The sequence below is a fragment of the Chlorocebus sabaeus genome, chromosome 26, assembly GCF_047675955.1.
Source record: "Chlorocebus sabaeus isolate Y175 chromosome 26, mChlSab1.0.hap1, whole genome shotgun sequence".
Classification (NCBI taxonomy): Eukaryota; Metazoa; Chordata; class Mammalia; order Primates; family Cercopithecidae; genus Chlorocebus; species Chlorocebus sabaeus.
The window spans coordinates 54890296-54917006 of record NC_132929.1 but is presented as its reverse complement, the minus strand read 5'-3'; the positions used below and the strand labels follow the sequence as shown (position 1 = coordinate 54917006).

Here is a 26711-nt window from a genome sequence, read left to right as displayed (position 1 = left end):
GGTCTATTTATCCTGGAGAAGATTGCCTGAAGTGATCTTCTAACGGGAGTGTTTCCAGAGGAGGGGCTGGGTCGGGAGAGGTGGGGACAGCTGGGGACGGCTCTGAGCAGCGCGGCCCCGGGCACCCCACACCACTACATGGTCTGGGGAGGAAGGTGGGAGCAGGCACACAAGAAGGGACCTCTGGGGGTCAGTGGGCCCCTGCCATGTGGAGGGGTGCCCAGGGGACCCTTGGGGACAGGGAGGGGGCAGGGTGGGTGGCGGCACTGGGAGGGGGTGAGGGTATGGCCCATGTCCTCCTCCTCGCAGAATGTCTGCCACACACTCTGGTGCTCTGTGGGGACCACCTGTCACTCCAAGCTGGATGCAGCCGTGGATGGCACCCGGTGTGGGGAGAATAAGGTAGGGGATGTCCCCAGTCCCGGCGGTGGGTGTTGGAGAGGCCAGACCTGCTGTGACCGGGCCCTGGGGTCAGCCCCGGCTCACAGTCTTGCTTGTGCTCCTAGCAGAGCCCCGCACTCTCTGCCCCACAAGGCCCCATCTGCAAAGCGGAGGCACTGGGGCCAGGGCTTGATTCCATGATTCCCCAGGGTGTCTTCAGCTGAGTCAGCACGTGGGCTGTTTTACTCCCTGCTCAGCTCCTCCCTGTGGCCTGGGTCACAGATGATTGTGATGATTGTGAGGGGGTCTCTCTCACCCTCCATCCTTCCCCTCTGTGCCTTTCGCAGCCGTCCCACCCACCTTGTTCTCACTAGGGTGAGGATGACTGATAGGCTGGGGGGTGGGGTGGCTCTACCTCCATCTGTCACAGTAGTGGTGTCTCAATGGGGAGTGCGTACCCGTGGGCTTCCGGCCCGAGGCCGTGGATGGTGGCTGGTCCGGCTGGAGCGCCTGGTCCCTCTGCTCGCGGAGCTGTGGCGTGGGTGTACAGAGCGCCGAGCGGCAGTGCACGCAGCCTACGTGAGTGTGGGGCCCAGGGTGCCCTGGGCAATGGGACAGAGGGACCCAAGCAGTCAGCCGATTGCAGGAGCTTGGCTCTGTCCCAGCCCCTGGCTCTTAGAAGTGTCCTCATAATGGTCAGTCCGAGTGTCCAGGCCACCTTGAGTCACTTTCAAGCAGTGTTCTGGGGACTGACAGGGTCCCCACTGCTGACCCCTTTCCAGAGAGGGGGACACTGAGGCCCAGAGACTGGAGAGACTCATCAGAGGCCACATGGCAAAGCAGCTGCTGGTTGGAAGGAGGCAGGAGAGGGCAGTGGCGAAGAGCATGGGTCCCAGACCTTAGATGGCTCTGAGTTCGAATCCTCTGTTCACCCCTTCTCTGGGCCTCCGTTTCCCTGTCTATGTAATAGCAGTGCCCATCCAGTAAAGTTGTAGTCGGGGGCAAATGCAGTTTACGCAGGCCAGGCCCTCAGTTTTGCAGCTCGTCTGTAGTGGGCACTCAGCGGGAGGGGCTTGGTGGCCTCAGAGGCACAACAAAGGTCTGAGATGAGGCAGGGCAGCTTGGAGGAGGTGACAGCATTCAAGGGGTGGCCTGAGGTGAGTGACTTCACCTCTCTGGGCCTCTGTTTCCCTGTCTAAACGGTGGGGTGTGAAGATCTGGTGAGATGCAGAGGCCAGTGGTACTGTAGACCTGAGGCACTACCTGGCTAATCTTCACTTCCAGAGGCCACCTGGGGCAGGCATGGGGTTCACAGCCAGCCCCACCCAGGGCCCTGTGCTTACCCAAGACTGGCCTGTGGCCCTCCTGCCTCCTGGCCTCCAGGTCTGAGCTGGGTGATGGTCAGCGACCCTGGCTTAGATGCAGAGGGTTTCAGGAGCTGTGCTTGGTCAGACCTCTCAGCTGGCTGGGGCCCTGGGCGCTTCCTTTAGGCCAGGGCTGGGGTACTGCCACCAGGAGGGAGGCTGAGGACTCAAGGGCTCGTTAGGATGTTGGTGTCATGGGTCGGAGACTTGGAGCAGTCCCTCCAGCCAGTGCCAGTCATGCCTACTGCTTGTCCCAGCTTCTCAACAGCCCTCTGCAGAGGCAGCCCCAACCTCACTTTATACTGGAGGAAACTGAGGCCCAGAGGGTGGCTCAAGACTTGCCCCCGATCACACAGCAGGTTGGGGGCAGAGCTCAGGCTTCCTGCTGCCACCTCCCCACAGGTCCTTACAAACAGGGAGGGTGTGTCTGGGCCAGAGGGTGGGCAGCCCACGGGAGGAGAGCAGCGTGCACAAAGCTGGGCGGCAGGGATCTTGGAGTGTGGGTGCAGGAGGAAGCCGCTCGCTCTGGGCTGTGGCCATGCAGTAGTATTCACCAGTCCCTCACTGGGGTGCACCCCGGTCCTCCCACAGGCCCAAATACAAAGGCAGATACTGTGTGGGTGAGCGGAAGCGCTTCCGTCTCTGCAACCTGCAGGCCTGCCCCGCTGGCCGCCCCTCCTTCCGCCACATCCAGTGCAGCCACTTTGACGCTATGCTCTACAAGGGCCAGCTGCACACATGGGTGCCCGTGGTCAATGACGGTGAGTGCTGCCTCCCATGGAGACACTGAGGCTCAGAGGGCTGGGGGTGTGTGTGTCCAAGGTTACCCTGTGATGCAAGCAGGAGGCCCAGTCTCCACCACAAGCCTGGGCCTCTCCCAATGTCCCCTGGGGCTGCTGCTCACCCCTAGCTCTCCAGTCTGCAGCCTTGCAGATAGCTACCAGCCCAGCCGGAGCCTCCAGCATGTTGGTGCTGCTTGGGAGCCTCTAGCCTGCTATGGATGTGTGTCACAGAGGGGTCTTCTTGGTGGCCTCCACACTCCTGCCCCAGCTGTTGCTGATGGCTCTTCTACTTGGGCTCCCAGTGAACCCCTGCGAGCTGCACTGCCGGCCCTCGAATGAGTACTTTGCCGAGAAGCTGCGGGACGCAGTGGTCGATGGCACCCCCTGCTACCAGGTCCGGGCCAGCAGGGACCTCTGCATCAACGGCATCTGCAAGGTGTGCCTGGTTAGAAGAGGCTCTCCCAGCACCGGCTGCCCCCAGCCCCACTGGTGGGCCTCAGGCTGTCTCCTGGGTCCCTCCTGGTCCTCCTCAGGCCACCCTCCCTATGCTCTACCTTTGGGCTTCCCAGCCCCTACCCTCTATGACCTCTAAGGCAAAGCCCCTACTATGCCTCCTGGCACTGGGGACCTCTCCCAGTCAGGCCTCACCCCCTGCATCTCCTTGGATGCCTGCACCAGCACCGCCACAGCCAGGAAACCAAAGCCCAGAAAGTGACTTGACCTCTTGCTGGCTGGCTGACCCCAGGCAGTGGTTTGCTCCCTGACAGAAGGGGTTAAATTAGGTGGCACAGGTGACATGAAGGGCTCTGAGCCCCGAAGAATAGTGCTTAGTATTTGGTAACAAAATCTATTCTTATTTTTAATAACAACAATGGCCTCTCCTCTTTGCCTATGTCCCCAGCCACCTACTTGTCCCTGCTTCTTGGCTTCTAAGCCTCTGGGGTATCAAGACCTGGGCTCCGAGGAGGACCAGCAGGGAGGTGCCAACCCCCAGTGCCTTTGACGTTGAAATTCCCTGCACGCGCTGGTCAGGAGCCCGTGGCGCGTCAGATCCCCTGCCTGCCCGTGGCCTTTGCAGAACTCTTTCCTTCTCTTGTCTCATGTGATGCTCACGACATGCCTTTAAGTGAGGGATGGGTCTCCCCATCTCACATCTGAGGAAACTGAGGCTCAGGGAGGTAGAGAAGTTCACCTGGGTCAGAGGCACAGCTGGGGTGGGGCAGGGCCAGAGAGAGGCCTCCTGACCCCCACTCCCAGCTTTCTCCTCCTGACCCTGGCTGGCCCCCGGGGCTGGGGCCACAGAGGGCTGGACGCCAGCACCAGGAGCCTCCCCTCCTTGTGTGTTGCAGAACGTGGGCTGTGACTTTGAGATTGACTCCGGTGCTATGGAGGATCGCTGTGGTGTGTGCCACGGCAACGGCTCCACCTGCCACACCGTGAGCGGGACCTTCGAGGAGGCCGAGGGCCTGGGTATGGGGTGGGACTGCTGTGGGGGAGGGGTGTGCTCTTCACCTGGTGGCCCCTTCCCCATCTCCCCTGGGCCCCTGTCCTTGGCCTTGTGGTCCCCACCCAGCCTGGAGATGGCTAAGCAGGGAAGCCTTGCTGGGGTGGAATTCTTGCAGGAGTCAGGGGACCCCTGGCCCACGTGCAGAGACATGTCCCCATGGGGAGTCCTCCTGTCCCAGAGACCCCAGGCAGGGCCAACCCGGCTTGTGTGTGGCCCCCGGGCCTTTCAAAGAATGGTAGTCTCCTCCTGAAACTTCTGAGACCCCCAGCTCCGTGCCCTCACCTCTGGTCTGTTTTGCACGCATTGCTCAAATACTGACTGTGTGCTAGATGATGGGGACATGCAGGCAAAGCGCTCAGTCCTGCAGGGGGCAGAAGCTTCTGGTGTGATCAGTGCAGTGGAGGGAGGCCCAGAGGACTATGGGAGCACCGAGGAAGAAGGTCCTGGCCTGGGGAAGTCAGGGAAGGTTTCCTGTAGGAGGTGGAAGTTGAGCTGAATCATAAAGCTCAGAAGTGATGGAAGGGGCCTTCCAAATGGAGGAAGAGCTTGTGCCAGAGCCTGGAGGCAAGAAGAGAAGGCAGGACCAGCTATGGGGCCTTGAATGCCAGGCTGAGCAGCTTAGATTTCATCCCAGTGCAATGTGGTGGATAAAGCACTGGCCCTGGAGGCTGCTCATATCCCAGCAGGACGCTCATGCACGTTACCATCCCTGTCTGCCTCTCTGCTCATCTGTAAAATGGGGATAACAATAGTACCTAGGCTATCGGGCCGTTACCCATGAGCTTACACAAGTGCTGAGAGTAGTGCCTGGCACGTGATGGGTGTGACAGAAGTGAATGAATAAAAGCAGGCTGTGTGGGGACGAGGAGGGTGTCCCAGGAGAAAGGCCTGGGCACTTTGTTTTTTTTAGAAAGAGAATTAGTGTAGGGGATGGATACAGCCTTATGATGAGACCAGTTTAGGTCCTCAAGAGAGGGGTAACGGGGCATGGCCACGGGGTCAGGATTTGTGGCACCTCTGTGAGGTTTTGGTGACCCACGACACATCTGAGCAATTTTGGGAGCTCAGACTTTAAAGCTAATGGCGAAATCTTTGGCATCAGCAGGCAGAGGCAAGCGGGGAGAGACGTGAGGGAAGCGGGTGGGGATAAGCAACCTTCTCACCCTGGGCACAACCTACCCACAACCCTTGGCTGACAGGGTATGTGGATGTGGGGCTGATCCCAGCCGGTGCACGAGAGATCCGCATCCAGGAGGTGGCCGAGGCTGCCAACTTCCTGGCACTGCGGAGCGAGGACCCGGAGAAGTACTTCCTCAATGGTGGCTGGACCATCCAGTGGAACGGGGACTACCAGGTGGCAGGGACCACCTTCACATACGCACGCAGGGGCAACTGGGAGAACCTCACGTCCCCGGGTCCCACCAACGAGCCTGTCTGGATCCAGGTGCCTGCCTCCCGAGGCCCAGGGTGGGGGAGCGGAGGCGCAGTCCCCAGGCTCAGCACCCCTCATGGCAGGTCTCGTCCTGGAGGAGTGAGCCCTGGGTCAGTCACAGAGCCTGGCTCTGAGCCAGGCCCTCCTGCTGTGGCCTCTACCTTGGTTTCCCTATCTTTAAAATGGCCCAGTGGTGTAGCTGCAGTTCACAGAGGTGGCTGGGGTTGGCTCCTTTAGGACTGGGTGGATGGAGAAGACACCTCGTGCTCACAGGCTCCTGCCTGCCCACCCAGCTGCTGTTCCAGGAGAGCAACCCCGGGGTGCGCTACGAGTACACCATCCACAGGGAGGCAGGCGGCCATGGCGAGGTCCCGCCACCCGAGTTCTCCTGGCACTATGGGCCCTGGACCAAGTGCACAGTCACCTGCGGCAGAGGTGAGAAGTGGGGCAGGCACAGCCTCGCCAGCAGGGGCTTCGTCTGTGGACAGGGATGCTGGCTTCAGCTTCCAGCTCACTGCTGGGCCACCACGGGTTTGGAAGTTGGCTTCTCTGAGCCTCAGTTCCCCATCTGTGAGATGAGGCTGGCAACCGCCCCATGTCCCAGGCGCACTGGGAGGGGAAATGGATGAGGCAGGTGGGTGCTGGCTCGCGGCGCGTGCTCAGTGTGCTCCAGCTCTTGGCGTTCTCCCTCCAGCGGACACAGCTCCCTCTCGATTGTGTCCTTGCTCAGCTCCGGCAGGTCTTGTGCCTGCATTTCTGCTGCGTCCTGGAGACCAGTCCAGTGGCCCCTCACCACCCTGACTTATTTCCCTGAACTATTTGTAAAAAGTAGGGCAATTTCTTTAACTCCGACTCTTCCTCCCCATATTTCCCTCAGTCTCCCCCCATGCTCCTCAGTTCCTCCTCTCTGTCTCTTTGTCTCCTCCCCACTGCTCCTCGGCCTCCCCTCTGCCCCTCCATCTCCTCCCATACTTCTCAGTCTCCCCCCATGCCCCTCAATCTCCCCCCATACCCCTCGGTCTCCCTCCTGTCCTCCAGTCCCACCCATGCCCTTCAGTCTTCCTCTCCCCGCTCGGTCTCCCCCGCCGTTCCTTGGTCTCCCCACACCTCAGTCTCCCGCTTTGTTTCTTAGTCCTCCCTTTTCCCCTCAGTCTTCCCATTGTTGACACTCAGTGTCCTCAGGGTCTCAGAATCGGGAATCTGAGATACAGACATTTGAGCATTCCTTAAAATGCTATTATGATGACAAAACGAAAATGGAGAACTGGGCAGATACCTTCCAAAGCTAGGAAACCCATGTTATCTAATACAGCTGTCTTTATTTATTTTATTTTATTTGAGATGGAGTCTCACCCTGTCGCCCAGACTGGAGTGCAATGGCATGATCTTGGCTCACGGCAGCCTCCACCTCCCAGGTTCCAGTGATTCTCCTGCCTCACCCTCCTGAGTAGCTGGGATTTACAGGAATGCGCCACCATGCCTGGCTAATTTATATTATTAGTAGAGATGGGGGTTTCACCATGTTGGCCAGACTGGTCTTGAACTCCTGACCTCAGGTGATTCACCCGCCTCGGCCTCCCATAGTGCTGGGATTACAGGCGTGAACCACCACGCCTGGCCTAACACAGGTGTCTTTAATTGGACAAATGTGGAAACCGACACATACATTTGTAGCACTAGACATTTGGGGAATTGTCTTTCAGCAAATTGGCTGCTTCGCAGGTGGACCACTTGGGAATGTCTGCAGAGGCAAGTGCCCCGTGGTGGCTGGAACAGACAGGGGTTCTTTGTCTCAGGCAGGAAGTCCCAGGTGCACAGTCCAAGCTGGCGGGATCTGAAGCTGACTGGCCCTCAGCCACACTGTCCTTGCCACAGCAGCCTCCCCTACACTCCTGCTTGTCACAGATGGTGTCCTCCCTTCCAGGGCTCTTACCGTGTACCGGGCAGGAAGAAGGAGAGAGGAAAGGGCTGACTCCCAGCAAGGGACTTGTGCCTTTTTCTCCCCAGCCAGGACTGTGTCCCAGACCCCTTAGTTGCAAGGGAGCGGCAGTGGAGTGTGTTTTCAGCAGGTCCCATTGCTGCCTTGAACAAAATCAGAATCTGTTGGTGAGGAAAGAGGGGGATGGGTGTGGGACCGGCAGCTCAGGGGAGGGACAACTTACTCTCAGGACCACGGGGCAGGGGGTGGAGCAGAGAAGACAGAGCCACCTGCAGAGGGGGTCCTGCGGCTGGGCCTCAACCGGCAGTATGGAAGTGAGTGTCTAAGGTGAGGAGCGTGGCCGTGCAAAGGCCCCAGGGTGGGCAGTGGCAGATGGTGTGAAGGACAGGAGCAGTGCCAAGGCTAGTACAGGGGTGGAGAGCAGGGGCTGCCCCTTGATGCCCAATTTCTTGTCCAGATGTTCTCTGAGCCATTGGGAAGGGTGTGGATGGTGGGATGGTGTGTCGGTGGCCCCCGTACACACGGGGCCCTGAAGGCTCAGGCAGCAGCTCCTCCAGCCACGAGTTCTTCAATGAGGCTGACTTCATCCAGGGCCACCTGGCCTCATGCCTTTCACCCACCTCATCACCCAAGCCAGCCCCGGGAAGGAGCAGAGGGATCTGGGCTTTCATTCTCTTCTCAAGGCTGAGGCCCCAGTCCCCGGTCACCCCTCACCCCAGCCTGGGCCAGTGTGGACACCTGTGGTCCTCCTCTTTGGGCCCCTGGATGTGGAAATAGTCCTCAGGGCAGGCTCAGTTTCCTTGAGGGGAGGGTGGCAGGAGCCATGGCTGGGTTTGCATGCTAGCAGCAGCTGGCACGGATCGAGCTCTTAGGATGTGCTGGGCGTGGGCCAAGCCTGCACATGCAAGAACACACGCAGTCCTCCCTCCAGGGCTTGGAGGAGGCAGGATTGTTGCTCCCACTTCTTAGAGGAGGACGCTGAGGTTCAGAGAGGCCAAATGAGTTGTCCAGGGTTTCAGCTAGGATGCAGAGGGTCGGGGCACCAAAAACCTGTTAATCCTCCACACTCTGCCACCCGTCCAGGGGCAGCCAGAGGGGAGGCTACATAAGAGAGAGGGGGTGAGTGAGAACCAGGACAGCGAGAAGGTGACGGTGGAGGTCTGCTTTCATCTTGACATGGGCAGTAAGGCGCTGTTCTGGGAGGGTTCTGGGTGTCTTTGGGTCTTGGGTGGTGGCCACCTGGGTGCCAGTCCCAGGCTAAGCCCCATGGCCCCCAGGTGTGCAGAGGCAGAGTGTGTACTGCTCGGAGCGGCAGACAGGGCCCGTGGATGAGGAGCACTGTGACCCCCTGGGCCGGCCCGATGACCGCCAGAGGAAGTGCAGCGAGCAGCCCTGCCCTGCCAGGTGAGCCCACCCCACTCCCCCGCCAACTCCCCACCCCTAGGTGTCCTGAGTCTGCCACAGGCCCCTACATCTGGGTCCCCAGAGGCCCTGGGGAGGAGCAGAGGGAGCTGGGCTTTCACTCTCTTCCCAAGGCTGAAACCCCAGCCCCTGGTCACCCCTCACCCCAGCCTGGGCCAGCCTAGACACCTGTGGTCCTCCTCTTTGGGTCCCTGGATGGGGAAATAGGCCTCAGATCAGTTTCCTGAGGGGAGTATCCCTGAGGGAAGTTTCCCTGAGGGGAGGGTGGCAGGAACAGAGGGGCTGTGCTGTGTCATCAAGCTCAGTTTCCCTGAGGGGAGGGTGGCAGGAATGGAGGAGCTGTGCCATGTCACCAGGCTTTGAGGGCAGGACACTTACCTGGGCTTGGAGCTTTGGAGAATCATCCATTGGCCTCAGTCCCAGCTCTGCCCAAACCCTGAGGGCCTGGAAGCCCAGCCTGGCCCTCCCTGCTGGTGAGCCTGCTGGTGCCATCCATCTGATGCCATGCTGATGCCACCTGTGTGCCCTCGCCAGGTGGTGGGCAGGTGAGTGGCAGCTGTGCTCCAGCTCCTGTGGGCCTTGGGGCCTCTCCCACCGGGCCGTGCTCTGCATCCGCAGTGTGGGGCTGGATGAGCAGAGCGCCCTGGAGCCCCCGGCCTGTGAACACCTTCCCCGGCCCCCTACTGAAACCCCTTGCAACCGCCATGTGCCCTGTCCGGCCACCTGGGCTGTGGGAAACTGGTCTCAGGTGAGTGTAGGATGGGAGGGGGCCCGCCTCCAGCTCCACCCTTGGTCTTCGGCTACAGATAGGCAGACAGCCTTCCTGGAGCCTTCGTGGGTGGGAGGGAGCCTGGGCATTCCAGGGTCCAGCCCCTGACTCTAAAGCCTCAGGGATCAGGAAGCCCCTGGCAAGCATGTCCACAGCCATGGCCTTGAGCTGGGCAGGGCCAGAGAGGGCTGGCTGGGATCTCTGCCACTCTGACATTGGGCAGTGGACAGGTTACCCAGCCATGCCCCTCACCCTGGCTTCCCTTGCAGTGCTCAGTGACATGTGGGGAGGGCACTCAGCACCGAAATGTCCTCTGCACCAATGACACTGGTGTCCCCTGTGACGAGGCCCAGCAGCCAGCCAGAGAAGTCACCTGCTCTCTGCCACCCTGTCGGTGGCCCCTGGACACACTGGGCCCTGAAGGCTCAGGTAGCGGCTCCTCCAGCCACGAGCTCTTCAATGAGGCTGACTTCATCCCACGCCACCGGGCCCCACGCCCTTCACCCGTCTCATCACCCAAGCCAGGCACCATGGGCAACGCCATTGAGGAAGAGGCCCTAGAGCTGGACCTGCCGGGGCCCGTGTTTGTGGATGACTTCTACTACGACTACAATTTCATCAACTTCCATGAAGATCTGTCCTATGGGCCCTCTGAGGGGCCTGATCTAGACCTGGCGGAGACAGGGGATCAGACGCCCCCACCACACAGTGGTCCTGCTGTGCCCTCCACAGATAGCCCCGTGCCTGCCACAGAGCCTCCTGCAGCCAAGGAGGAGGGGGCACCGGGACCTTGGTCCCCTAGCCCTTGGCCCAGCCAGGCCGGCCACTCCCCACCCCCACCCTCAGAGCAGACCCCTGGGAACCCTTTGATCAATTTCCTGCCTGAAGAAGACGCCCCCAGAGGGGCCCCAGATCTTGGGCTCCCCAGCCTGCCCTGGCCCAGGGTTTCCATTGATGGCCTGCAGACGCCTGCCACCCCTGAGAGCCAAAATGACTTCCCAGTTGGCAAGGATAGCCAGAGCCAGCTGCCCCCTCCATGGAGGGACAGGACCAATGAGGTTTTCAAGGATGATGAGGAACCCGAGGGCCGTGGAGCACCCCACCCGCCTCTGAGACCCAGCCCCACGCTGCCCCCTTTGTCCCTGCCCCCTTTGTCCCCTGTCGGCAGTACCCACTCCTCTCCTAGTCCTGATGTGACAGAGCTATGGACAGGAGGGACTGTGGCCTGGGAGCCAACTCTGGAGGGTGGCCTGGGGCCTGTGGACAGTGAACTGTGGCCCACTGTTGGGGTGGCTCCTCCCCCTCCTCCCCCCATAGCCCATCTGCCAGAGATGAAGGGCAGGGACAGCCCCCTGGAGCCGAGGACTCCCACCTTCCCAACCCCAGGACCAGGCTTATGGGACGTGCAGACTGTGGCAGTGTGGGGGACCTTCCTCCCCACAACCCTGACTGGCCTCGGGCACACGCCTGAGCCTGCCCTGAACCCAGGACCCAAGGGCCAGCCTGAGTCCCTCAGCCCTGAGGTGCCCCTGAGCTCTAGGCTACTGTCCACGCCCGCTTGGGACAGCCCCGCCAACAGCCACAGAACCCCTGAGACCCAACCGCTGGCTCCCAGCCTGGCTGAAGCCGTCTCCCCTGCAGACCCGTTGGCTGTCAGGAACGCTAGCTGGCAAGCGGGAAACTGGAGCCAGGCAAGTGGTGTGGGCTGGGTGGGCTGGGAGTTTGCGCGGGACCTTGGTGACCGTTTCCTCATCTGAAAATGAGCAGAGTGGGACACAGGCGCCATCTGTCTCGCCTCTCTTGGGGCAGGAGTTCCCAGGATTAGGGGAATGAGGGGACCCTGGGGCCCATTTCTGGGCAGCACAGGGGGCCTCAGGGAAGGCAGGGGCAGGCAAGCTCTGGCAGCACAGCCCACCCCAGGATGCAACTAGCTCAGACAGCTGTGTAATGGGGAGGGTCCCCGCATGGCTGCCAGGCCCAGTCCTGCCCAGCAGACAGCAGCTTCCCTGAGGCTCGGCCTGGCTCCTCCAGGCTGGGCTCAGCCCACTGCCACCTGGCTCTGCCCTGAGTGACTCCACCCTCCTTTGACAGTGACCTGCAGGCATCTGAGCTGCATGAAAGAAGCTGGCCAGGGCCCCCTCCCTGGGTCCCCAGATGGTCACTGCAGGAGAAGCAAGCTTCTGTTCAGATCCCTAATTTGGGGGTGGGAAGGTGCAGGCTGAGGCCCACAGGACTTGTTTTGCGCATCGATCGCCAGCGATTTGGCTGCTTGTCCCAGGACCCAGCCTTCCTTCCCTGGTGCCTCTGGGAAGCGACGAGGCTGGTCAGGACAGCTGGTCAGGGGTGCCCACAGGGTCCCCTCCCCCACCTCTGCACCAATGACACTGGAACACAGGCCCTTTGTCCCATGTGAGCAGGGACGGTTGGTTGCTGGGGGGATTTGACTTTTCATTCTCATGGTCTCCCTGGGAGGTGGGTGGAGGAGCCTATTTTGCAAATAAGGAAACTGAGGCCCAGAAGAGGGCCCCTGTCTTGCTGAGGTCTCGCTAGGCTAGGTGGGTAGTTTCCTGGCTGTAGAGGCCTGGCGGGGATGGGATCTGCCTGGCTTTCACGGGTCTGTGCCCCGCAGTGCTCCACCACCTGTGGCCTGGGTGCCGTCTGGAGGTCGGTGCGCTGTAGCTCTGGCCGGGATGAGGACTGCGTCCCCGCTGGCCGGCCCCAGCCTGCCCGCCGCTGCCACCTGCGGCCCTGTGCCACCTGGCACTCAGGCAACTGGAGTAAGGTGCGTGAGGATGGAGCCAGGACAGGCATTCCCAGGGCATGGGTTGGAGCCCTGGTTCCCCAAGGCCTGTGTTCCAAAAGCAGCAGGACAGGGGAGGGCTCCAGGCTGCACGTCTGTGTGCCCGATCACACTGGATTCCGAATCTCTTGGGAGTCTTCTCACCTGTGTCTGGCTTGGCCTGTTTCCTTTCCTCTGTATTTTTGACCCCATCTGGACTTGTCTTTCACCAGCTTGCCTTTGTTCCTCCCTTCCTCTGTCTGTCCCAGCCCCTGGCAGCCCCTGGCCATGCCACCTTTTGCCTGGGGCGGGCCAGCCTTGGCCTCTCGCTGGGGCTCTTTAGGGATTTGTCCCGGGCTGGGGCGTGGGCCTGATGCCTTTCCCGCCACACGCCTCACGGGGTCACACCTGTGGGCCTGCACCTGGGGATGTGTCCCCACACGTCTCTCGGTCCCCAGTGCTCCCGCAGCTGCGGCGGAGGTTCCTCAGTGCGGGATGTGCAGTGTGTGGACACACGGGACCTCCGGCTGCTGCGGCCCTTCCATTGTCAGCCCGGGCCTGCCAAGCCACCTGCGCACAGGCCCTGCGGGGCCCAGCCCTGCCTCAGCTGGTACACCTCTTCCTGGAGGGAGGTGAGGCCTGGGGTTCAGCTGGGGGGAGGGGACGCCCTCAGATGCTGGCTGTGCCCTGACTGCTTCCCTGCCCACCCAGTGCTCCGAGGCCTGTGGCGGTGGTGAGCAGCAGCGTCTGGTGACCTGTCCAGAGCCAGGCCTCTGCGAGGAGGCGCTGAGACCCAACACCACACGGCCCTGCAACACCCACCCCTGCACACAGTGGGTGGTGGGGCCCTGGGGCCAGGTGAGCCAGGCTGAGTGGAGGAGCAGGGAGCAAGTGCGTGATGGCACCTGGTCAGTCCTGGGTTGGGTGAAGGATCTGTTGAGTATGTGCTGTGAGCCAGGCTCTCTGTGGCCCCTGCGCATGCAGCAGTGACTGGACAAGGCCCTGCCCCGCTGGTGCTCACACCTGCCAGGGAGAAACAGACAAGGAAAGGGCACGTGTGTTGTGATGTCAGGGAAGGCCTTCCAAGGAGGGGTCTGGGGTTGAGACCCGAGGGAGGAGTCAGTGATGCCAAGGACAGGGATCAAGGGGACAGCAGGTGTGAAGTCTGAGGCAGGAATGACAAGCTTGGGGTTATCAGGGAGCCCAGCAAAGGCCAGCGGCAGAAGGGGGTGGAAGAGGGCCCTCAGATGGGCAGGACACCTTCTGCCGGGTCTGTTTGGAACTCAGGGGTTCAGGCGTCTCAGATTTGGGCCCTGAACTGGGTCCTGAAGTCAGCTGGGCCAGCATTTGAGTCTTTGTCCCACTGGCTGCTGAGTGACTCTGGGCAGGTTGCTTTGCTTTGCTAAGTCACTGTTTTTTCATCTGTAAAACTGGGACAGCTTGAGAGAGGAGGGTTGGGAAGATTAAATGAATGAACACAACAAAGCACAGGGCTGGGCACAGCACGACACTGGCACAGACGCAGCGCATGTTTAGGGCTTTCAGACCCACACCTGATAACAACGAAGCCTGGTGGGCTGGGCCCCGGCTGTGAAACCTGTCTCCTCCCCTCCTGCCCATGGGCTGTGGCAGGTCCTCTGCCCTGTCCCTCGGGCACAGCGGTGTCTCGCCCACATCTCTGCCCACTGCTGCATCAGGGCTCCATCCCGGGGCCGCTGCCCAGGCCTCTCAGGCATGTCCCTTGTGAGGGCCTCACTGCCCAGGAACCCCGAGGGCTGTCCCACTGTTCTCATGCCCCTCCCCTCTGCAGGAGCCGATCCCACAAGTGAGAGTGGGGTTCCAGCACCAAGTGGGTTCTAGGGGTGGGACCAGGTCCTCCAGGAGGCACTCAGGGGGCGGCTGGGAGCAAGGGCAGGCCTGTCAGGCACAGGGCGCAGGGATGGCTTCCCAGAGGAGGTGTCACTGTCCCCATTGCTAGGACTGGTCCCGGAGAAACTCATTCCTCCCCCACTCCCCCCAGTGCTCAGCCCCCTGTGGTGGTGGCGTCCAGCGGCGCCTGGTCAAGTGTGTCAACACCCAGACGGGGCTGCCAGAGGAAGACAGCGACCAGTGTGGTCACGAGGCCTGGCCTGAGAGCTCCCGGCCGTGTGGCACCGAGGATTGTGAGCCCGTCGAGCTTCCCCGTGAGTCCCCTGACCCCAGGATCTCTACTGAAGTGAGGTGGGGTGGGGAGGGCGATGGGGAAATTGGGTCGTCAAACCATTGCGTCTGGGCTCAGGAGCCATGTGGCCACTGAAAATCCTGAAGCCACAGGATGCCATGCTGGAGGCTGGGCTGTGCTGGGAGTCAGTCAAGGGGAGTCCCAGTCATACAACATCCCGCAGGCAGCTGTCTGACCTCGGGGGAGTAGAGGGAGCGGCCCTGACCCCTGATTTGCTGTGTGAACCTGGGTAAGCTCTTTCCCCTCTGGGTCTCAGTCTTCACAGTGAGACCAGGGATGTCCCTGAGGCTGTGTGAAAACTGGGCCTGGGTGAGTCCCTGTCCCTAGCCCTGGCCTGTCCATTCCCTGGCCAGAGGATTGCCTAGAGTGAGCAATGGAGCCGCAGGAAGGGCCTCCCAGGGCCCTGCTGATGAGGTAATGGGGTTTGAGGCAGGAAGGGCCTCCCTTCCAGGGTTCTGCTAATCCCAGTGGTGGGGGGTTTCCTGGCCAGCTGGGTCCTGGTGGAAGGGCCTGAGCTAGAGGTGGTTCTGCACAACCCCACCGCTGCCTCCAACACATACACACACACACACACACACACACACACACACACACACACTCATACACTTCCTTCCTGCAGCCCCAGCTGCTCTCAGCAGTGCTGAGGGCAGAAAATGGGGTGGCCCTGGAGTGTCACCTAGGCTCCTTTTGCCAGCTGTGTGGCCTTGGGCTCCATTTCCCTATCAGGGCCTTCATGTGCTGAATAAAGGGGCTGCCAAGCCCCATCCTTGCATAAATGAAGTCTGGGCATGAAGGGCCCAGCACTGCGTGGGCATCGAGGGGATACTCAGGCAAAGCGGCTTCTTCCCCTCTGCCAAAGCCACTGTCATCCCCAATTGCAAGGTCAGGGAGAAGGCCTGGGGTCAACCCTGCCAGTCTAAGGAATCCAGAAGCTGTGGCATGAGGAGCTGTGGCCCCTGTGCTATTGGCTGTCTGCTCCCTTCCCCTAGGACAGAGTCCTCAGCCAGGGCCCTCAAGCTGGCATTCGGGGCCCCCTGCAATCTCCCCGGTCTGCCTTCTCCCCTTGTCCAATACAGCCTTCTCTATCTGCACTGGCTCCTGGGCAGCCCTCATTCAGGCTCAGAGTGGCCCCTGCCATGCCTTGCTACCCTGCCTCTGGCAGGGGTGGCCTTCCTGCCTCAAACCTCAAGGCCCAGTGGCAGTGCCCCCACTCTGTCCTGCCTGCCCTCAGCATGCACCTAGCCAGCATCTCAGAGTGCTCCTGTGTGTCGCCTAAGCTGGGTGCTGGCACCATCTCTCTCACCTTCAGGGTTAGGGCTGGCCAGAGGGAGCAGGGTGGTTATGATCCCCGGGGATGAGGACCAGATGGGGCAGAGAACAGGAACTGAGGCACCTGGCGGCCTAGAACCAAGGACGGATGGCCCAGGAGGCTCTGGGCTTGCAAGGTCTCCCGGGGTGGGTGTGAGTGAGCTGCAGGGAGTGGGCAACGGGGGCTGGTTAGGTGGCTGAACTAGAAGCTGTCCTAAGTGAGGAGTTTTCTGCCACCAGTGAACAGTGGAGGGGCGGCTGGGAAGGTATCTTGGACTTCCAGACCTGGAATTCCCAGGATGTTTTGCTGGTCTGTGGGACAGTTGGCGGGACATGGTGGAAAGCCGGGAAACTGGTGTGTGTGTGGTCACTGCAATGACACAGCATGGCCACATCCGTTTGCTGTGGAGGTGGGGTTGACAGAGGAGGGAACCAAGGCCCAAGAGGTGAAGCAGCGTATCTGAGGTCACCCCGGGTGACTAGGATGCATGCCTGCAGATGTACACTTTGGAGCTCTGCCTGGAGTTGGGGTGGAGGAGCCTGCCTGCTGCCTTGTGCCCTCTGCTGGGCCTGGGGGATGTCCCAGGGGCTGCTGCCCTCCTGCTCCTCCTCCCCAGGGAGGTCTGCTGGAGTAAGCAGGGCCCGGGCAGCAGTTGGGGGCTGTCAGCAGTGGCAGTGGCATCAGGAGCAAGACCAGGAGGCTGGGAACAAGCCACTTCCCAGAATAGCTCTGATAACTTGGGCCAGGAGGGCCCAGCCAAGCCTCAGCCCTGACGAGCACAGCCTGGAGCTGGCCTGGGCTCAGTCCCTGGTTTCCGCTGACGGCCTGTAAGGCCCACTCACTCTAGGCTTTGTGGCCCACCTGAGAAGTGGGAGGTTGGCCTGGGAGATGGGACCCTGTGACCCAGAACCCGAGGCTGAGTACAGCCCCCGTGGCTGGAGGTGGTCACGGAGGCCTGGCAGGCCAGATGTACTGGGGCAGGGGGTGGTGGTGGGAGTCGGGGACAGAGGCCGCTGCAGGCTGGCAGGAGGCCCTGGGACCGCAGTTCTGTGGCAGGATCTGTTGGGGAACACCAGGGGTGAGCAAGGATGGAGATGGGGTGGCAGGGAGTTGCCCTGGGCAGGCTCTTTCACAGGCATGTGAGGGCATCAGGGTGGGGTCTCAGGACCTTTCCTCCAGAAACCTCAGCCCAGCAGCGCCCGTTCTCGAGTCCTGGGGTTGGCCATGAGCAGGTGGGACAGAAACAGCAACAGCTGGAGACCTGCAACTCCGGTTCAGGAGCCACTCCAGAAACTGGGGCCCTTTGCTCGGTGGGGAGCTGCTGGAGCCTCCTTAAGGTGGTTGGGGTGGGGAGCCAGGTTCTGGCTACCCCAAACTACTGGTCCTGATGCCCCTCTGCCCCTCCCCCACTCCAGGCTGTGAGCGGGACCGCCTATCCTTCGGGTTCTGTGAGAGGCTGCGCCTACTGGGCCGCTGCCAGCTGCCGACCATCCGCATGCAGTGCTGCCGCTCATGCTCTCCGCCCAGCCACGGCGCCCCCTCCCGAGGCCATCAGCGGGTTGCCCGCCGCTGACTGTGCCAGGATGCACAGACCGACCGACAGACCTCAGTGCCCACCACGGGCTGTGGCGGAGCTTCCACCCCCTGCGCCCTAATGGTGCTAACCCTCTCCCTACCCAGTGGCAGGCTGGGGACCTCCTCCCCATCAAAAAAGGTATTTTTTTATTCTAACAGTTCGTGTAACATTTATTACGATTTTACATAAATGAGCATCTACCATTCCAAAGCACAGTGTGACTTCATCCTGGATTTGGGGAATCTTAAAAGTCAGAAACTCTTCCCCCAGCCCCTCTGCCCAAAACTCCACCACGGCAGCACCTTGGCAGGCGCGGCTTTTCACGTGCTCCTCTGGGGCAAATCTGCAGTGGGCAGAGCAGCAGTCGGGTCCATGAGAGCGTGGCGTCTGGTGAGGCACAGAAGGCCTTGGAAGCCGGGGGCTGCTGCCCAGGGAGGCCTGTGTGCAGAGGGTGGGGTTCTGGGGGCAGGAAGGTCTTCTGGGCAGGGGCAGCTTGGCCCTTACTTGCTGCCCGCCTCCAGCTCAGGCTCCTAGCGTCTGCTGGGGCCCCACTCTGTGGTCCTCAGAGACCTGTTCCACAGGGATTGGGCCCATCTTGTCACTTGCAGGGACTGCCCCCTGGAGTGATGGGGACTGGGGCCCCCGGGGGCACCTCCCTGGCCCTGTCTGTTCTATCTGTTGACTCTTCTACAAAAAGCAGACAGAGAGGGGAAGAGCAGGCTGGCCAGCTGTGCCCTACTGTGTCGCCATGTGTCCCTTCATCTCTGTGCCCAGAGATAGGGCTGGGCTAATTGCCACTGCCTCGGGGTGGCCCCTTTCCCACCACCAGCCCCAGCAACAGGTTCCTACCATGCTGATCGATGGTCCAGCACCTGGCACCTGCCTACCCACAGCCCCTTCCCCTCCCATAAAATCTAGTCCCATAGAGCCAGACAGTGGTGCCCATAGCAGGGAACAGATGAGCATGAATGTGTTTTGAAAAGGGTCCTGTCCTGGCCAGGGGCAGGAGGCTGGGGAAGGGGCAGACACTGTCCTCCCAGGCCCAGGCCCAGCCCTGGAGCTGACCCTACCCTCTGTCTATGAGCCTTGGACTCAGTTGTTGACAATTTCCTCCTCAGCCCTCTCCCGGAAGGTGTTACGCCCCTTCTCCAGGTGGGGACACTAAGGTTCAGAGAGGTCGCCCTGCAGCCTACAGGGGTCACCTCTCACATTCTACTCTCCAGCATATGACATCCCTGGACGAAAGGCGAGTGTGGCCCTGGAGCCTGCATGTGGCAGCCACGGCCACTCAGGGCTGGGTGTATGCTGGGGATGGAGGAGACACCACTGAAAATCACTCCTGGCTGGGTGCAGTGGCTCACGCTTGTAATCCCAGTGCTTTGGGAGGCCGAGGTGGGCGGATCACCTGAGGTCAGGAGTTTGAAACCAGCCTGGCCAATGTGGCAAAACCCTGTCTCTGCTAAAAATACAAAAATTAGCCGGGTGCGGTGGTGGGCACCTGCAATCCCAGCTACTCAGGAGGCTGAGGAAGGAGAATCACTTGAACCCAGGAGGCGGAGGTTGCGGAGAGCTGAGATCGCGCCTTTACACTCCATCCTGGGCAACAGAGTGAGACTCCATCTCAAAAAAAAAAAAAAAAAAAAAAAAAAAAAAAAAAAAAAAAAGTGACTCCTTAGGGACTGAGACCAAGAAACAGTATCAGAGGCTGAATCTTTTGCGATGAGTGTCTGTCCAAGGACTTGGAAGGGAGGGAGGGAGCGTGACCAGGGTGGCTGCCTGCAGGTGCGTGTCCTGCTGCTCCCCAATTCAACACGCTCACCTCATTTCACACCAACACACTCCATCCTCAGAGGAGGAGCCCAAGGCTCTGAGAGGAAGTAATTGGCCCAAGGGCACATGCCCTGCTGACACAGGCCCATCCTAGGCTCCAACTGCCCACCTCCAAGCCCCAGGCCACCCTGAGCAGGTGGAAGAGGGAGAGGGCCCCGAGCAGGCCCCAGCGGCGGCTTTGCACAAAGCGGGCAGCCTGCCAGAGTTCACGCAGGAAAGCAAGTTGCTGGGCAAGCTAGCTTGAGTCCAGCCCTGCTACGCTGCCCGCGGGTGGAGGAGCGTCAGGAGTGCTTCCTGTCTGTCTACAGCAGCCCGGCTGGCCCAAAGAGACCCTAGGGACCCATGCTCTGAGTCATGGCTTCCCAGGCCTTAGTCAGAACTGCCCCTGGTGGCAGCCCCTTCCAAGGGGTGGGGAGCAGAGCCTGTGGACTTGCTCCTGACCCACACGCTGAGCCAGTCCGTCCCAGCTCTGCCGCCCCTGCTGTGCCGCGTGACTTCAGGAGCCCCCAGCCTCACTGAATCCATGTCCCCAGAAGGGAAAAGCCTGCCAGGCCTTGGCTTGCCCTGTCTGGGAATCCTTGCGGGAGCCACCCCTGAAACACCCCTATGGGAACCCCTTTGGTCTTCATCATTCTCGGGTGTTTTCCACTGATGGCTGGGGGTGTCTCCGGTGGCAGCTGGGACTGAGCTGTCAGCCCAGGCAGGAGACAAACAAGCCTGTGACTCAGGCAGGGCATGGCACAGTTGGCGGAAGGAAGCGTGCCTGTTCTTTGTGGCTGGGTGGGGGGTTATCTGGACACAGGGAGTCTCCAGCTCCTGGCTTCCCACCTTGGTGCCCCTAGCCCACACCTGCAGCTTGGCCATGGTTCTTGGGGACTCCCAAGGCTGCCCCTGCTGGGAAAGGCATCCTGACGCACCCGCCCCAGGGTAAGCCAAGGGCAGGGACACCCAGAAATGCCAGGCTGGAAGGTCAGAGAGCTCCTCCTCACCCCCCAACACCAATAAGCCCTGGCCCACCCTCCAAGCCCTTGGGGTGAGCCTCATCACTAGTGACTATAACGGAATTTCAGTGCAGAATATCATACAAATTAGTTTATTTCTTCCTTAGTATTACAGTTCCAAAATGTAACTTGAAGGTCAGGACAGGAGCTGCTATGATATAAAAGGAGAGTCACCTGGTGCCCCCTGCAGTCCTCCAGTTGCCCAGCAGCGGTGGGACACTCAGTGGCACACACTAGGTCTCTGTATGGCCTCCCACCTGCAAGGACTTCCCCAGGCAGGCCCAGCTGCCCAGAAGCCCCGGAACACACAGGAAGACAAAACTACAGGATGGTGGGTGGGGATCTGTGCAATACAAACTTGTAGTTAGAAAACCCAACCGAGCATCTGTCTAGGATACTTCCTATATCAATATACCGTAGTTGGAACCAGAACCGTCTCCAGCCATCAGCAGTCTTGGCGGCTACTGTACAGCTGTCAGCATGACTACAGGCAGCGCCTGGGGCTACCTGGGGTAAGAAGTGGGCCCGCACATCACAACAGCGAGTCAGTGAGAGTCAGGGCCAGAGGGAAGAGCAACTCGGAGGCTCAGGCTGGCGCAGATACAAGGGAGTCACACACATAACGTAAGAACTTGTTATATAAAATAGATATGTGGAATCTAGAAACACCTTGAGAAAATAGCCTATAAAAATATAAACCGTAGTGAAAGCATACAAAAGTATTAACAGAGGTTCAACTGCTTCCTGGCAGGACACAGGGGAGAGACAAGAGAATCAGCAGCGCTCACGTGAGTGCTCACACACAGCCCTCACAGGCACAGCAGGTGGCCTGGGGCAGGGTGGGAAGAGCGCTGGCCAGGCTGGGGCTCTGACGTAGGGAACGAGGCCCACCTTCTGCAGAGAGGTGACAAGGAACAATGGCCCAGCCAGGGGCAGGTTCAGAATGACAGCCTGGACTCCAGCTCTGCCACATGCTTGCTGTGTGACTGAAGTCACCCCCTTTTCTGGCCTCTGATTCCTCATCTGCACACTGGGGATAACAGTAATGCTACCTCCTAGTGTGTGGGATTACTCGAGTTCCCACACATAAGCACTGAGAAGAGTGCCCGGCACTTGCATGGTGATGACAGGTGCGGATGTGTCTGCATCCTCAGGTAGGCATGAGGCCTGGCACCGGGCTTGAGTCCGGGATGTCTGTGTCCCAGGACTGATTGACTGGGGGAATGAACACAGGCCCAGGCAGTCCTGGCGATGACTGTCAGAGCCAGCTGGCAATGTGACAAGTGTCCAGGTGCAGTCTACAGAGAAACGTGCAGCTCGTGGGTTTCACATTATCCCCAGGTCAAGGCTCCAATTTACAATAAAAATGTTAAGGTTGTGATCACTTGCTCCTAACCACTGGTCAGTGGCTTAATAAAAATAAAACCAAAAGCTGTCCCGAGGCCTGGCTATAGATTTCTAGCACTAAGGGGTCAGCCACGCTGGTCTCTGGGGATCACAAAATAAGCCAGTTCCTCCAACACGGGGCCACCATCTTCCCCTCTCTGGATTCTGCCAGGCCCCAGACGCTCTGCATCCAGCAACAGGGGCTCGTTCCTTTCCTGTCAACCGAAGGCCCAACAGACTCACCAGCCCCAGGAAAAGCTGTGGTGAAACAGAAATGCCCCAAAGGACTTCCTGCCCGTCCCCAGTGGAGCAGGCCATTTGCTCCTGCTGCCATCAGCCGCCTGAGTTCCTGTCAACACACGGTGCACACGAGGGTGCAGCCTTCTGTGTTTCCAAACCCCGCTGCCTGGACATGCTTAACTCTCGTCCAGAGGCTCAAGGTCAGAAAGGCCAGCTTTATTTAAATTCCAAATTCCCCAGCGTGTGTTCTAGAACATGGGAGCACCAGAGAACAGGGAAGACTCGAGCACAGGGGTCCCCGCATGTGGATTTCTCAGGTTCCACCTCCTGCCTGGCTCTGCGGACCGGGCTGCCAGCCCCACCAGGCGGGAGGAGGCTTCATGTGAACGGGGCACGGGGTCCCCACTCACCAGCACTTTCTCCCCCATAGCTGTCAGCCCACAGCCCCCACAAACCCCAAACCTAAGGCACCCACCCCTCCTGTGCTGCAGAATGTGAGCCCGAAGTGTAATTCTTCATTTGCTCCTCAGTCAGGAGCTGACAGAGGCCTCTGAGCCCAGGCTGGCACCTGGGAAGCCGGACCCCACCTCTGCCTCAGGCCTGGAAGATTCCTCTGGGAGATGAGAAGGCGCCCCGTGGTCAGCTAAATTTGGGAGACGATGCTCAGCACCTTGAAAGGCTCCCAGAAGTTCTGCTGCAGAGCCTGGTTCAATCCTGTTTAATCCCCGTCTCCTGAATGCAGCTGACCACACAACTCCCTCCCTGTGTTTCTGAAGGCCCCTCACTGTGCTGCGGGACTGGCCTCCTTGCAACCTCTAGTCTGGGGAGCTCATTAAAACACTGAGGCTGCAGCCCATAGGCGGGTTATGGACCTCTGCAGTCTTGATAACATCAGGGAGCATGCCAGCCATGCCTCAGCACTCTTTAAAACACCTGTCAGTCTGGCGACCCTGCTTTCTAAAGCAAGCTGCAGGGGAGACCGTATCACGAGCCATTCACAAGGAGGTGCTGCAGGACCATGCAAGGCCCAGCAGTGTGGGAGGGGCCAGGTCGACCTGCGGTGCCAGGGAAGGGGCGGGCACTCGCCAGAGCCATGCCCACTCACCTCCGCTCCTCCTGGGAGCACCTGGAACCCAGTACAGAACTGAGGGCAGCGGCGCTCCCAACACAGCCCTAGCTGTCGGCATGGGTGAGCTCATTCCGTGTCACTCTCAGGAATCTTGACCCAACACGAGATGAACAGAAACTCTCCAGGCTCACCCCAGGACTCAGAATCAAACTTTCCCCAGCAAATATGATTCTCATATCCTTCCTCATTTGGCAGAAATCAGGACACTGTTGTGGGTGCTATTAGTAAGCCTGAAACTATTACAAAGCCACTCCCCAATAAAAGACCCTAAAAATAGTGACGACCTCCTGGAAGCCTGGCATGGCCTCAGCCAGCACCTCAGCTCCCAGTGTCCAAATCGGCTGTCAGCGTCAGAGCAGCCAACAGCTGTGGTTAAGGGGACGAGGGTGGCCCAGAACAGGCAATGACTGTGTGGCCAGGGAGGGTTCCTGAACACTTGGCTGCCCAGGCCATAAACCCAGGGCTCTTCCAAGTCAAGTATTGCTTGAGCCCAGGAGTTCGAGACAAGTCTGGGCAACATAGTGAGACTTGGTCTCTGTGCAAAATTTTAAAACTAGCTGGGCTTGGTGGTGGCACGTGCATGTAGTCCTAGCTACTTGACAGGCTGATGTTGGAGGATCACTTTGAGCCCAGGAGTTTGAGGCTGCAGTGAGTGGTGATATCACCCACTGTACTCCAGCCTGGCGATGGAACAATATCCTATCTCCAAAAAAAAAATGTTTAAAAACTGAGTAGACAGGTGTCCTGGTGGCATGATAGGTCCTGGGTGCCCTTCCAGATCTGTGATATTGGACAGGTGACTTTTCCTCTGGACCTCAGTGTCCCCATCTGAGTGGGAAAAGGTGGTTGGGAGGCAGATCTTCGAGTTGAAGCAGTGTAGAAGCCACGTCTGAAAAGCCATACTTGGGGCTCCAAGTCCAGCACACAGTCCTAGCAGGGCCTGGCGGGGCGGCCAGGGTGGCACAGGCATCAGGTTCTAACTTCCTTCCCTCTTTGCCCACTCTCAGACCAACGAGTTCATCTTCTCAGAGCTGCTGGCCAACCTGTACTAGCATGAGGATGAGAACACGCTGATGGAGGAGTCAGCAGAGCAGGCACAGCTGGGCGACAAGATGCTGCACATGTACCACATGCTGATGGAGGCACCCAGCATCATCGATGACATCAACAAGACCACTGTTAGCACACCCACAGGGGCTGGTGGATGACTCCTGGTTGCAGGTGCAGAGCGTCCCGGCCAGATGCAGGTACCAGCCTCCATGACTGAGCCTGGGGGCCCTTGAAACAGGTTCTATTCCCAAGCTGGCAGGTGTGGGTGCTCTCTGGAGCCATCAGAGAGGGCAGAGAGCTTGTGGTTCATGATGTAGGGGCTGGGAGCTTGCAGGGGGTTGTGTGTGGGGATGGACTCTGAGGTGGCCAGAGGTCTGGGAACATCATCCTGGACACGCCATACCGGTCGTGCAGTCTGAGTCATGCTGCCAGGGCAGGGCATCCAGCTCCCAGCCTGGGAGTGCCGAGAGCCGAATCCACTGCAGAGCAGGGGTGATAGTCAGGGTCCCACTTCCTCTATCTGTCGGCAATCCAGTGGCGATCTAGGTGAGAGTCCCACACACACGGTCATCCCACAACACACTCCACAGGCCAGGCAGGGACACACAGCCCCCTTCCCTCCCTCCCAAGTGTCATCATAGCTGCTATTGTGTGACCAAAGGCAGGGTCCCTGGCCCCCACTGAAGCACTACCACTGGCCAGCAGGCTCACGCACCTTGGCCTGTTGTTCCTAGAGGTTGCCTGTGCTATTCAGCCAATGGGACCACAGTGCCAGCTGAGTTCCGCCTAGCGAGCCCACCTGCCTTTCCTGCCACGGACTCTCCCTCTTCTGCTTTTCCCAGTAGGAAGGGCCCACCTTCACCTATGCAACTTGCAGCCCCCCATCAACCAGCTGAGGCTCCCCTCGTAGATTTATAAGTCTATGGCCAGTGGCATCTGGCTACCTGCCCTCCCTGCCTTCCCCAGGCTCCCTTCAGAGGGCCCTGGTCTTGCTGACCACCCAGAGGGGCCTCTGGCACACACTCCAGCCATCCATCCCTTATAGCTTCACTATTTTGGTTCAAGCAGTGTTCCTTATCAGGCCAGTTGGCTGTTGGGTGGGGCTCCCCAAGCAAAAGGTGGCCCTGGTCCAGTGGGTTGGAAGACAGGGTGACCAGAGAAGAGGGAAGCCCAAGGGGGCTGAGCATTGGTTTGAACTCTGGGTGCACTGCCTGGGTCCCGTGAGAGAGGCCAGCGTGTGTGGGCTGGGGAGGGCCGCCACATCCCCCAGGCACCACCTGTGAAGCTCTGGCTCCTCCCTCCATCTTCCTCCCCTTTCCCTTCCAGCCCCTCTTTTCTAGGAACCTTGCCACGCCCACACCTGCGCCCTCCCCTCCCCAGCCCTTTCACAGCTGCTGTGGTGCGCCCATGCTCTGCACTTGCCTCACCAGCTCTGGCTTTTCTTTAACCCGTTTTCTCTCTGCTTTCCTCCAACTGCCAACTGAATGGATCAGGCAAGTCCATCCCATCCTGAGAGCCCCAGGTCCCCCTTCAACCTCTAAACAGATCCTCCTCTTCTGGGAGGCCTCCCTTTCCAAGCCTGCGGGGCAGGTGTCCTGTGACTTGACAGCGGCTCCCCAGCCCAAAGCCAGCCCCCTTCATCTGTGACTTAGTCTGCTGTAGTGCTGAGCTGACACATCCAGGTGTGACCATTGCTGAAAACTTGTGCCCCTCTGTGGCATGCCCTGCCCTGTTCTATAAATAGCTATAAATACTCTGTGGCATGCCCTGCCCTGTTCTATAAATAGCTCTAAATACTCTGTGGCATGCCCTGCCCTGTTCTATAAATAGCTCTAAATACTCATATATATATATACACACACATCTACACGTGGCCGACCGCCTCACCTCTAGCACTGGGAATCAGTCACCGTGATGTCCTTGTGGAGTCTTATGGCCCAACAAGAGAAAGCTGTCCCTTGACATTGCCCTTCCAAAGAGCGCCACCTCCAGTGAGCCTCCCTGTCATGCCCGGCCTGTGGACAGCCAGCCTCCACCATCCCTCCCACCCCCTACCAAGCATGGGGGTGCTGTGCAGGCAACTGTGTGGGCTGACAGTGTCTACCAGTTCTGCTGTCCCTCAGCTGAGAATCAGATCCATTTCTGGATGACAGGGAATGTGTCCTCTGCTGGCTGTGTTCTCTGTGGAGCTCAGGGGAGGGAAAAGGCCAAGCCATTTCTAGGGTGCTGTTGGGAATGGTGAAAAGGCCACACCTTTTCCAAGGGACACTTCCTGGAAGGCCCCTGGAGCTTAGCTGGCTCTTATCCTGTTAAGCTGGCTGTGGCCACTAGGGGGCAGGGCCATGAACTCAGCCTGGAGGAGCCTGTGGAGCACCCGTCACTCTGGAGGGACAGACAGAACAGGCCACCCAGTGCAGATAGGCGAGAGAGGCAGGGGGGCTGAAGGGAAGATGCCTGGGGTGGATGGAAGTCAGTGTCCTTGGGTGCTGGTATCTGCCTTCCTGGCCACCGCTAGATCAGGCTTCTGAGCCTGTTGGCTGTCAGGGCCTCACTGTGCCCCATAGGTGCCATGGCAGCCCCCATGAAATCCACCA

General features: G+C 59.8%; 1 protein-coding gene across 1 annotated transcript in view; it reads left to right on the top strand.

The window, feature by feature from the left end:
• ADAMTS7 (ADAM metallopeptidase with thrombospondin type 1 motif 7) overlaps positions 1-17691 on the top strand; it is a 53123-nt gene extending 35432 nt beyond the window's left edge. The window contains exons 10-24 of the mRNA XM_073012372.1: positions 310-402; positions 815-960; positions 2337-2506; positions 2830-2963; positions 3877-3997; positions 5234-5478; positions 5760-5901; positions 8683-8809; positions 9362-9575; positions 9866-11287; positions 12226-12378; positions 12834-13007; positions 13087-13233; positions 14396-14558; positions 17321-17691. Of these exons, the coding sequence (XP_072868473.1) occupies positions 310-402; positions 815-960; positions 2337-2506; positions 2830-2963; positions 3877-3997; positions 5234-5478; positions 5760-5901; positions 8683-8809; positions 9362-9575; positions 9866-11287; positions 12226-12378; positions 12834-13007; positions 13087-13233; positions 14396-14558; positions 17321-17478 (3609 nt within the window). The 3' untranslated portion in view covers positions 17479-17691. The remainder of the gene's footprint in view (positions 1-309; positions 403-814; positions 961-2336; positions 2507-2829; positions 2964-3876; positions 3998-5233; positions 5479-5759; positions 5902-8682; positions 8810-9361; positions 9576-9865; positions 11288-12225; positions 12379-12833; positions 13008-13086; positions 13234-14395; positions 14559-17320) is intronic.
• The last annotated feature ends 9020 nt before the right edge of the window (positions 17692-26711 follow it).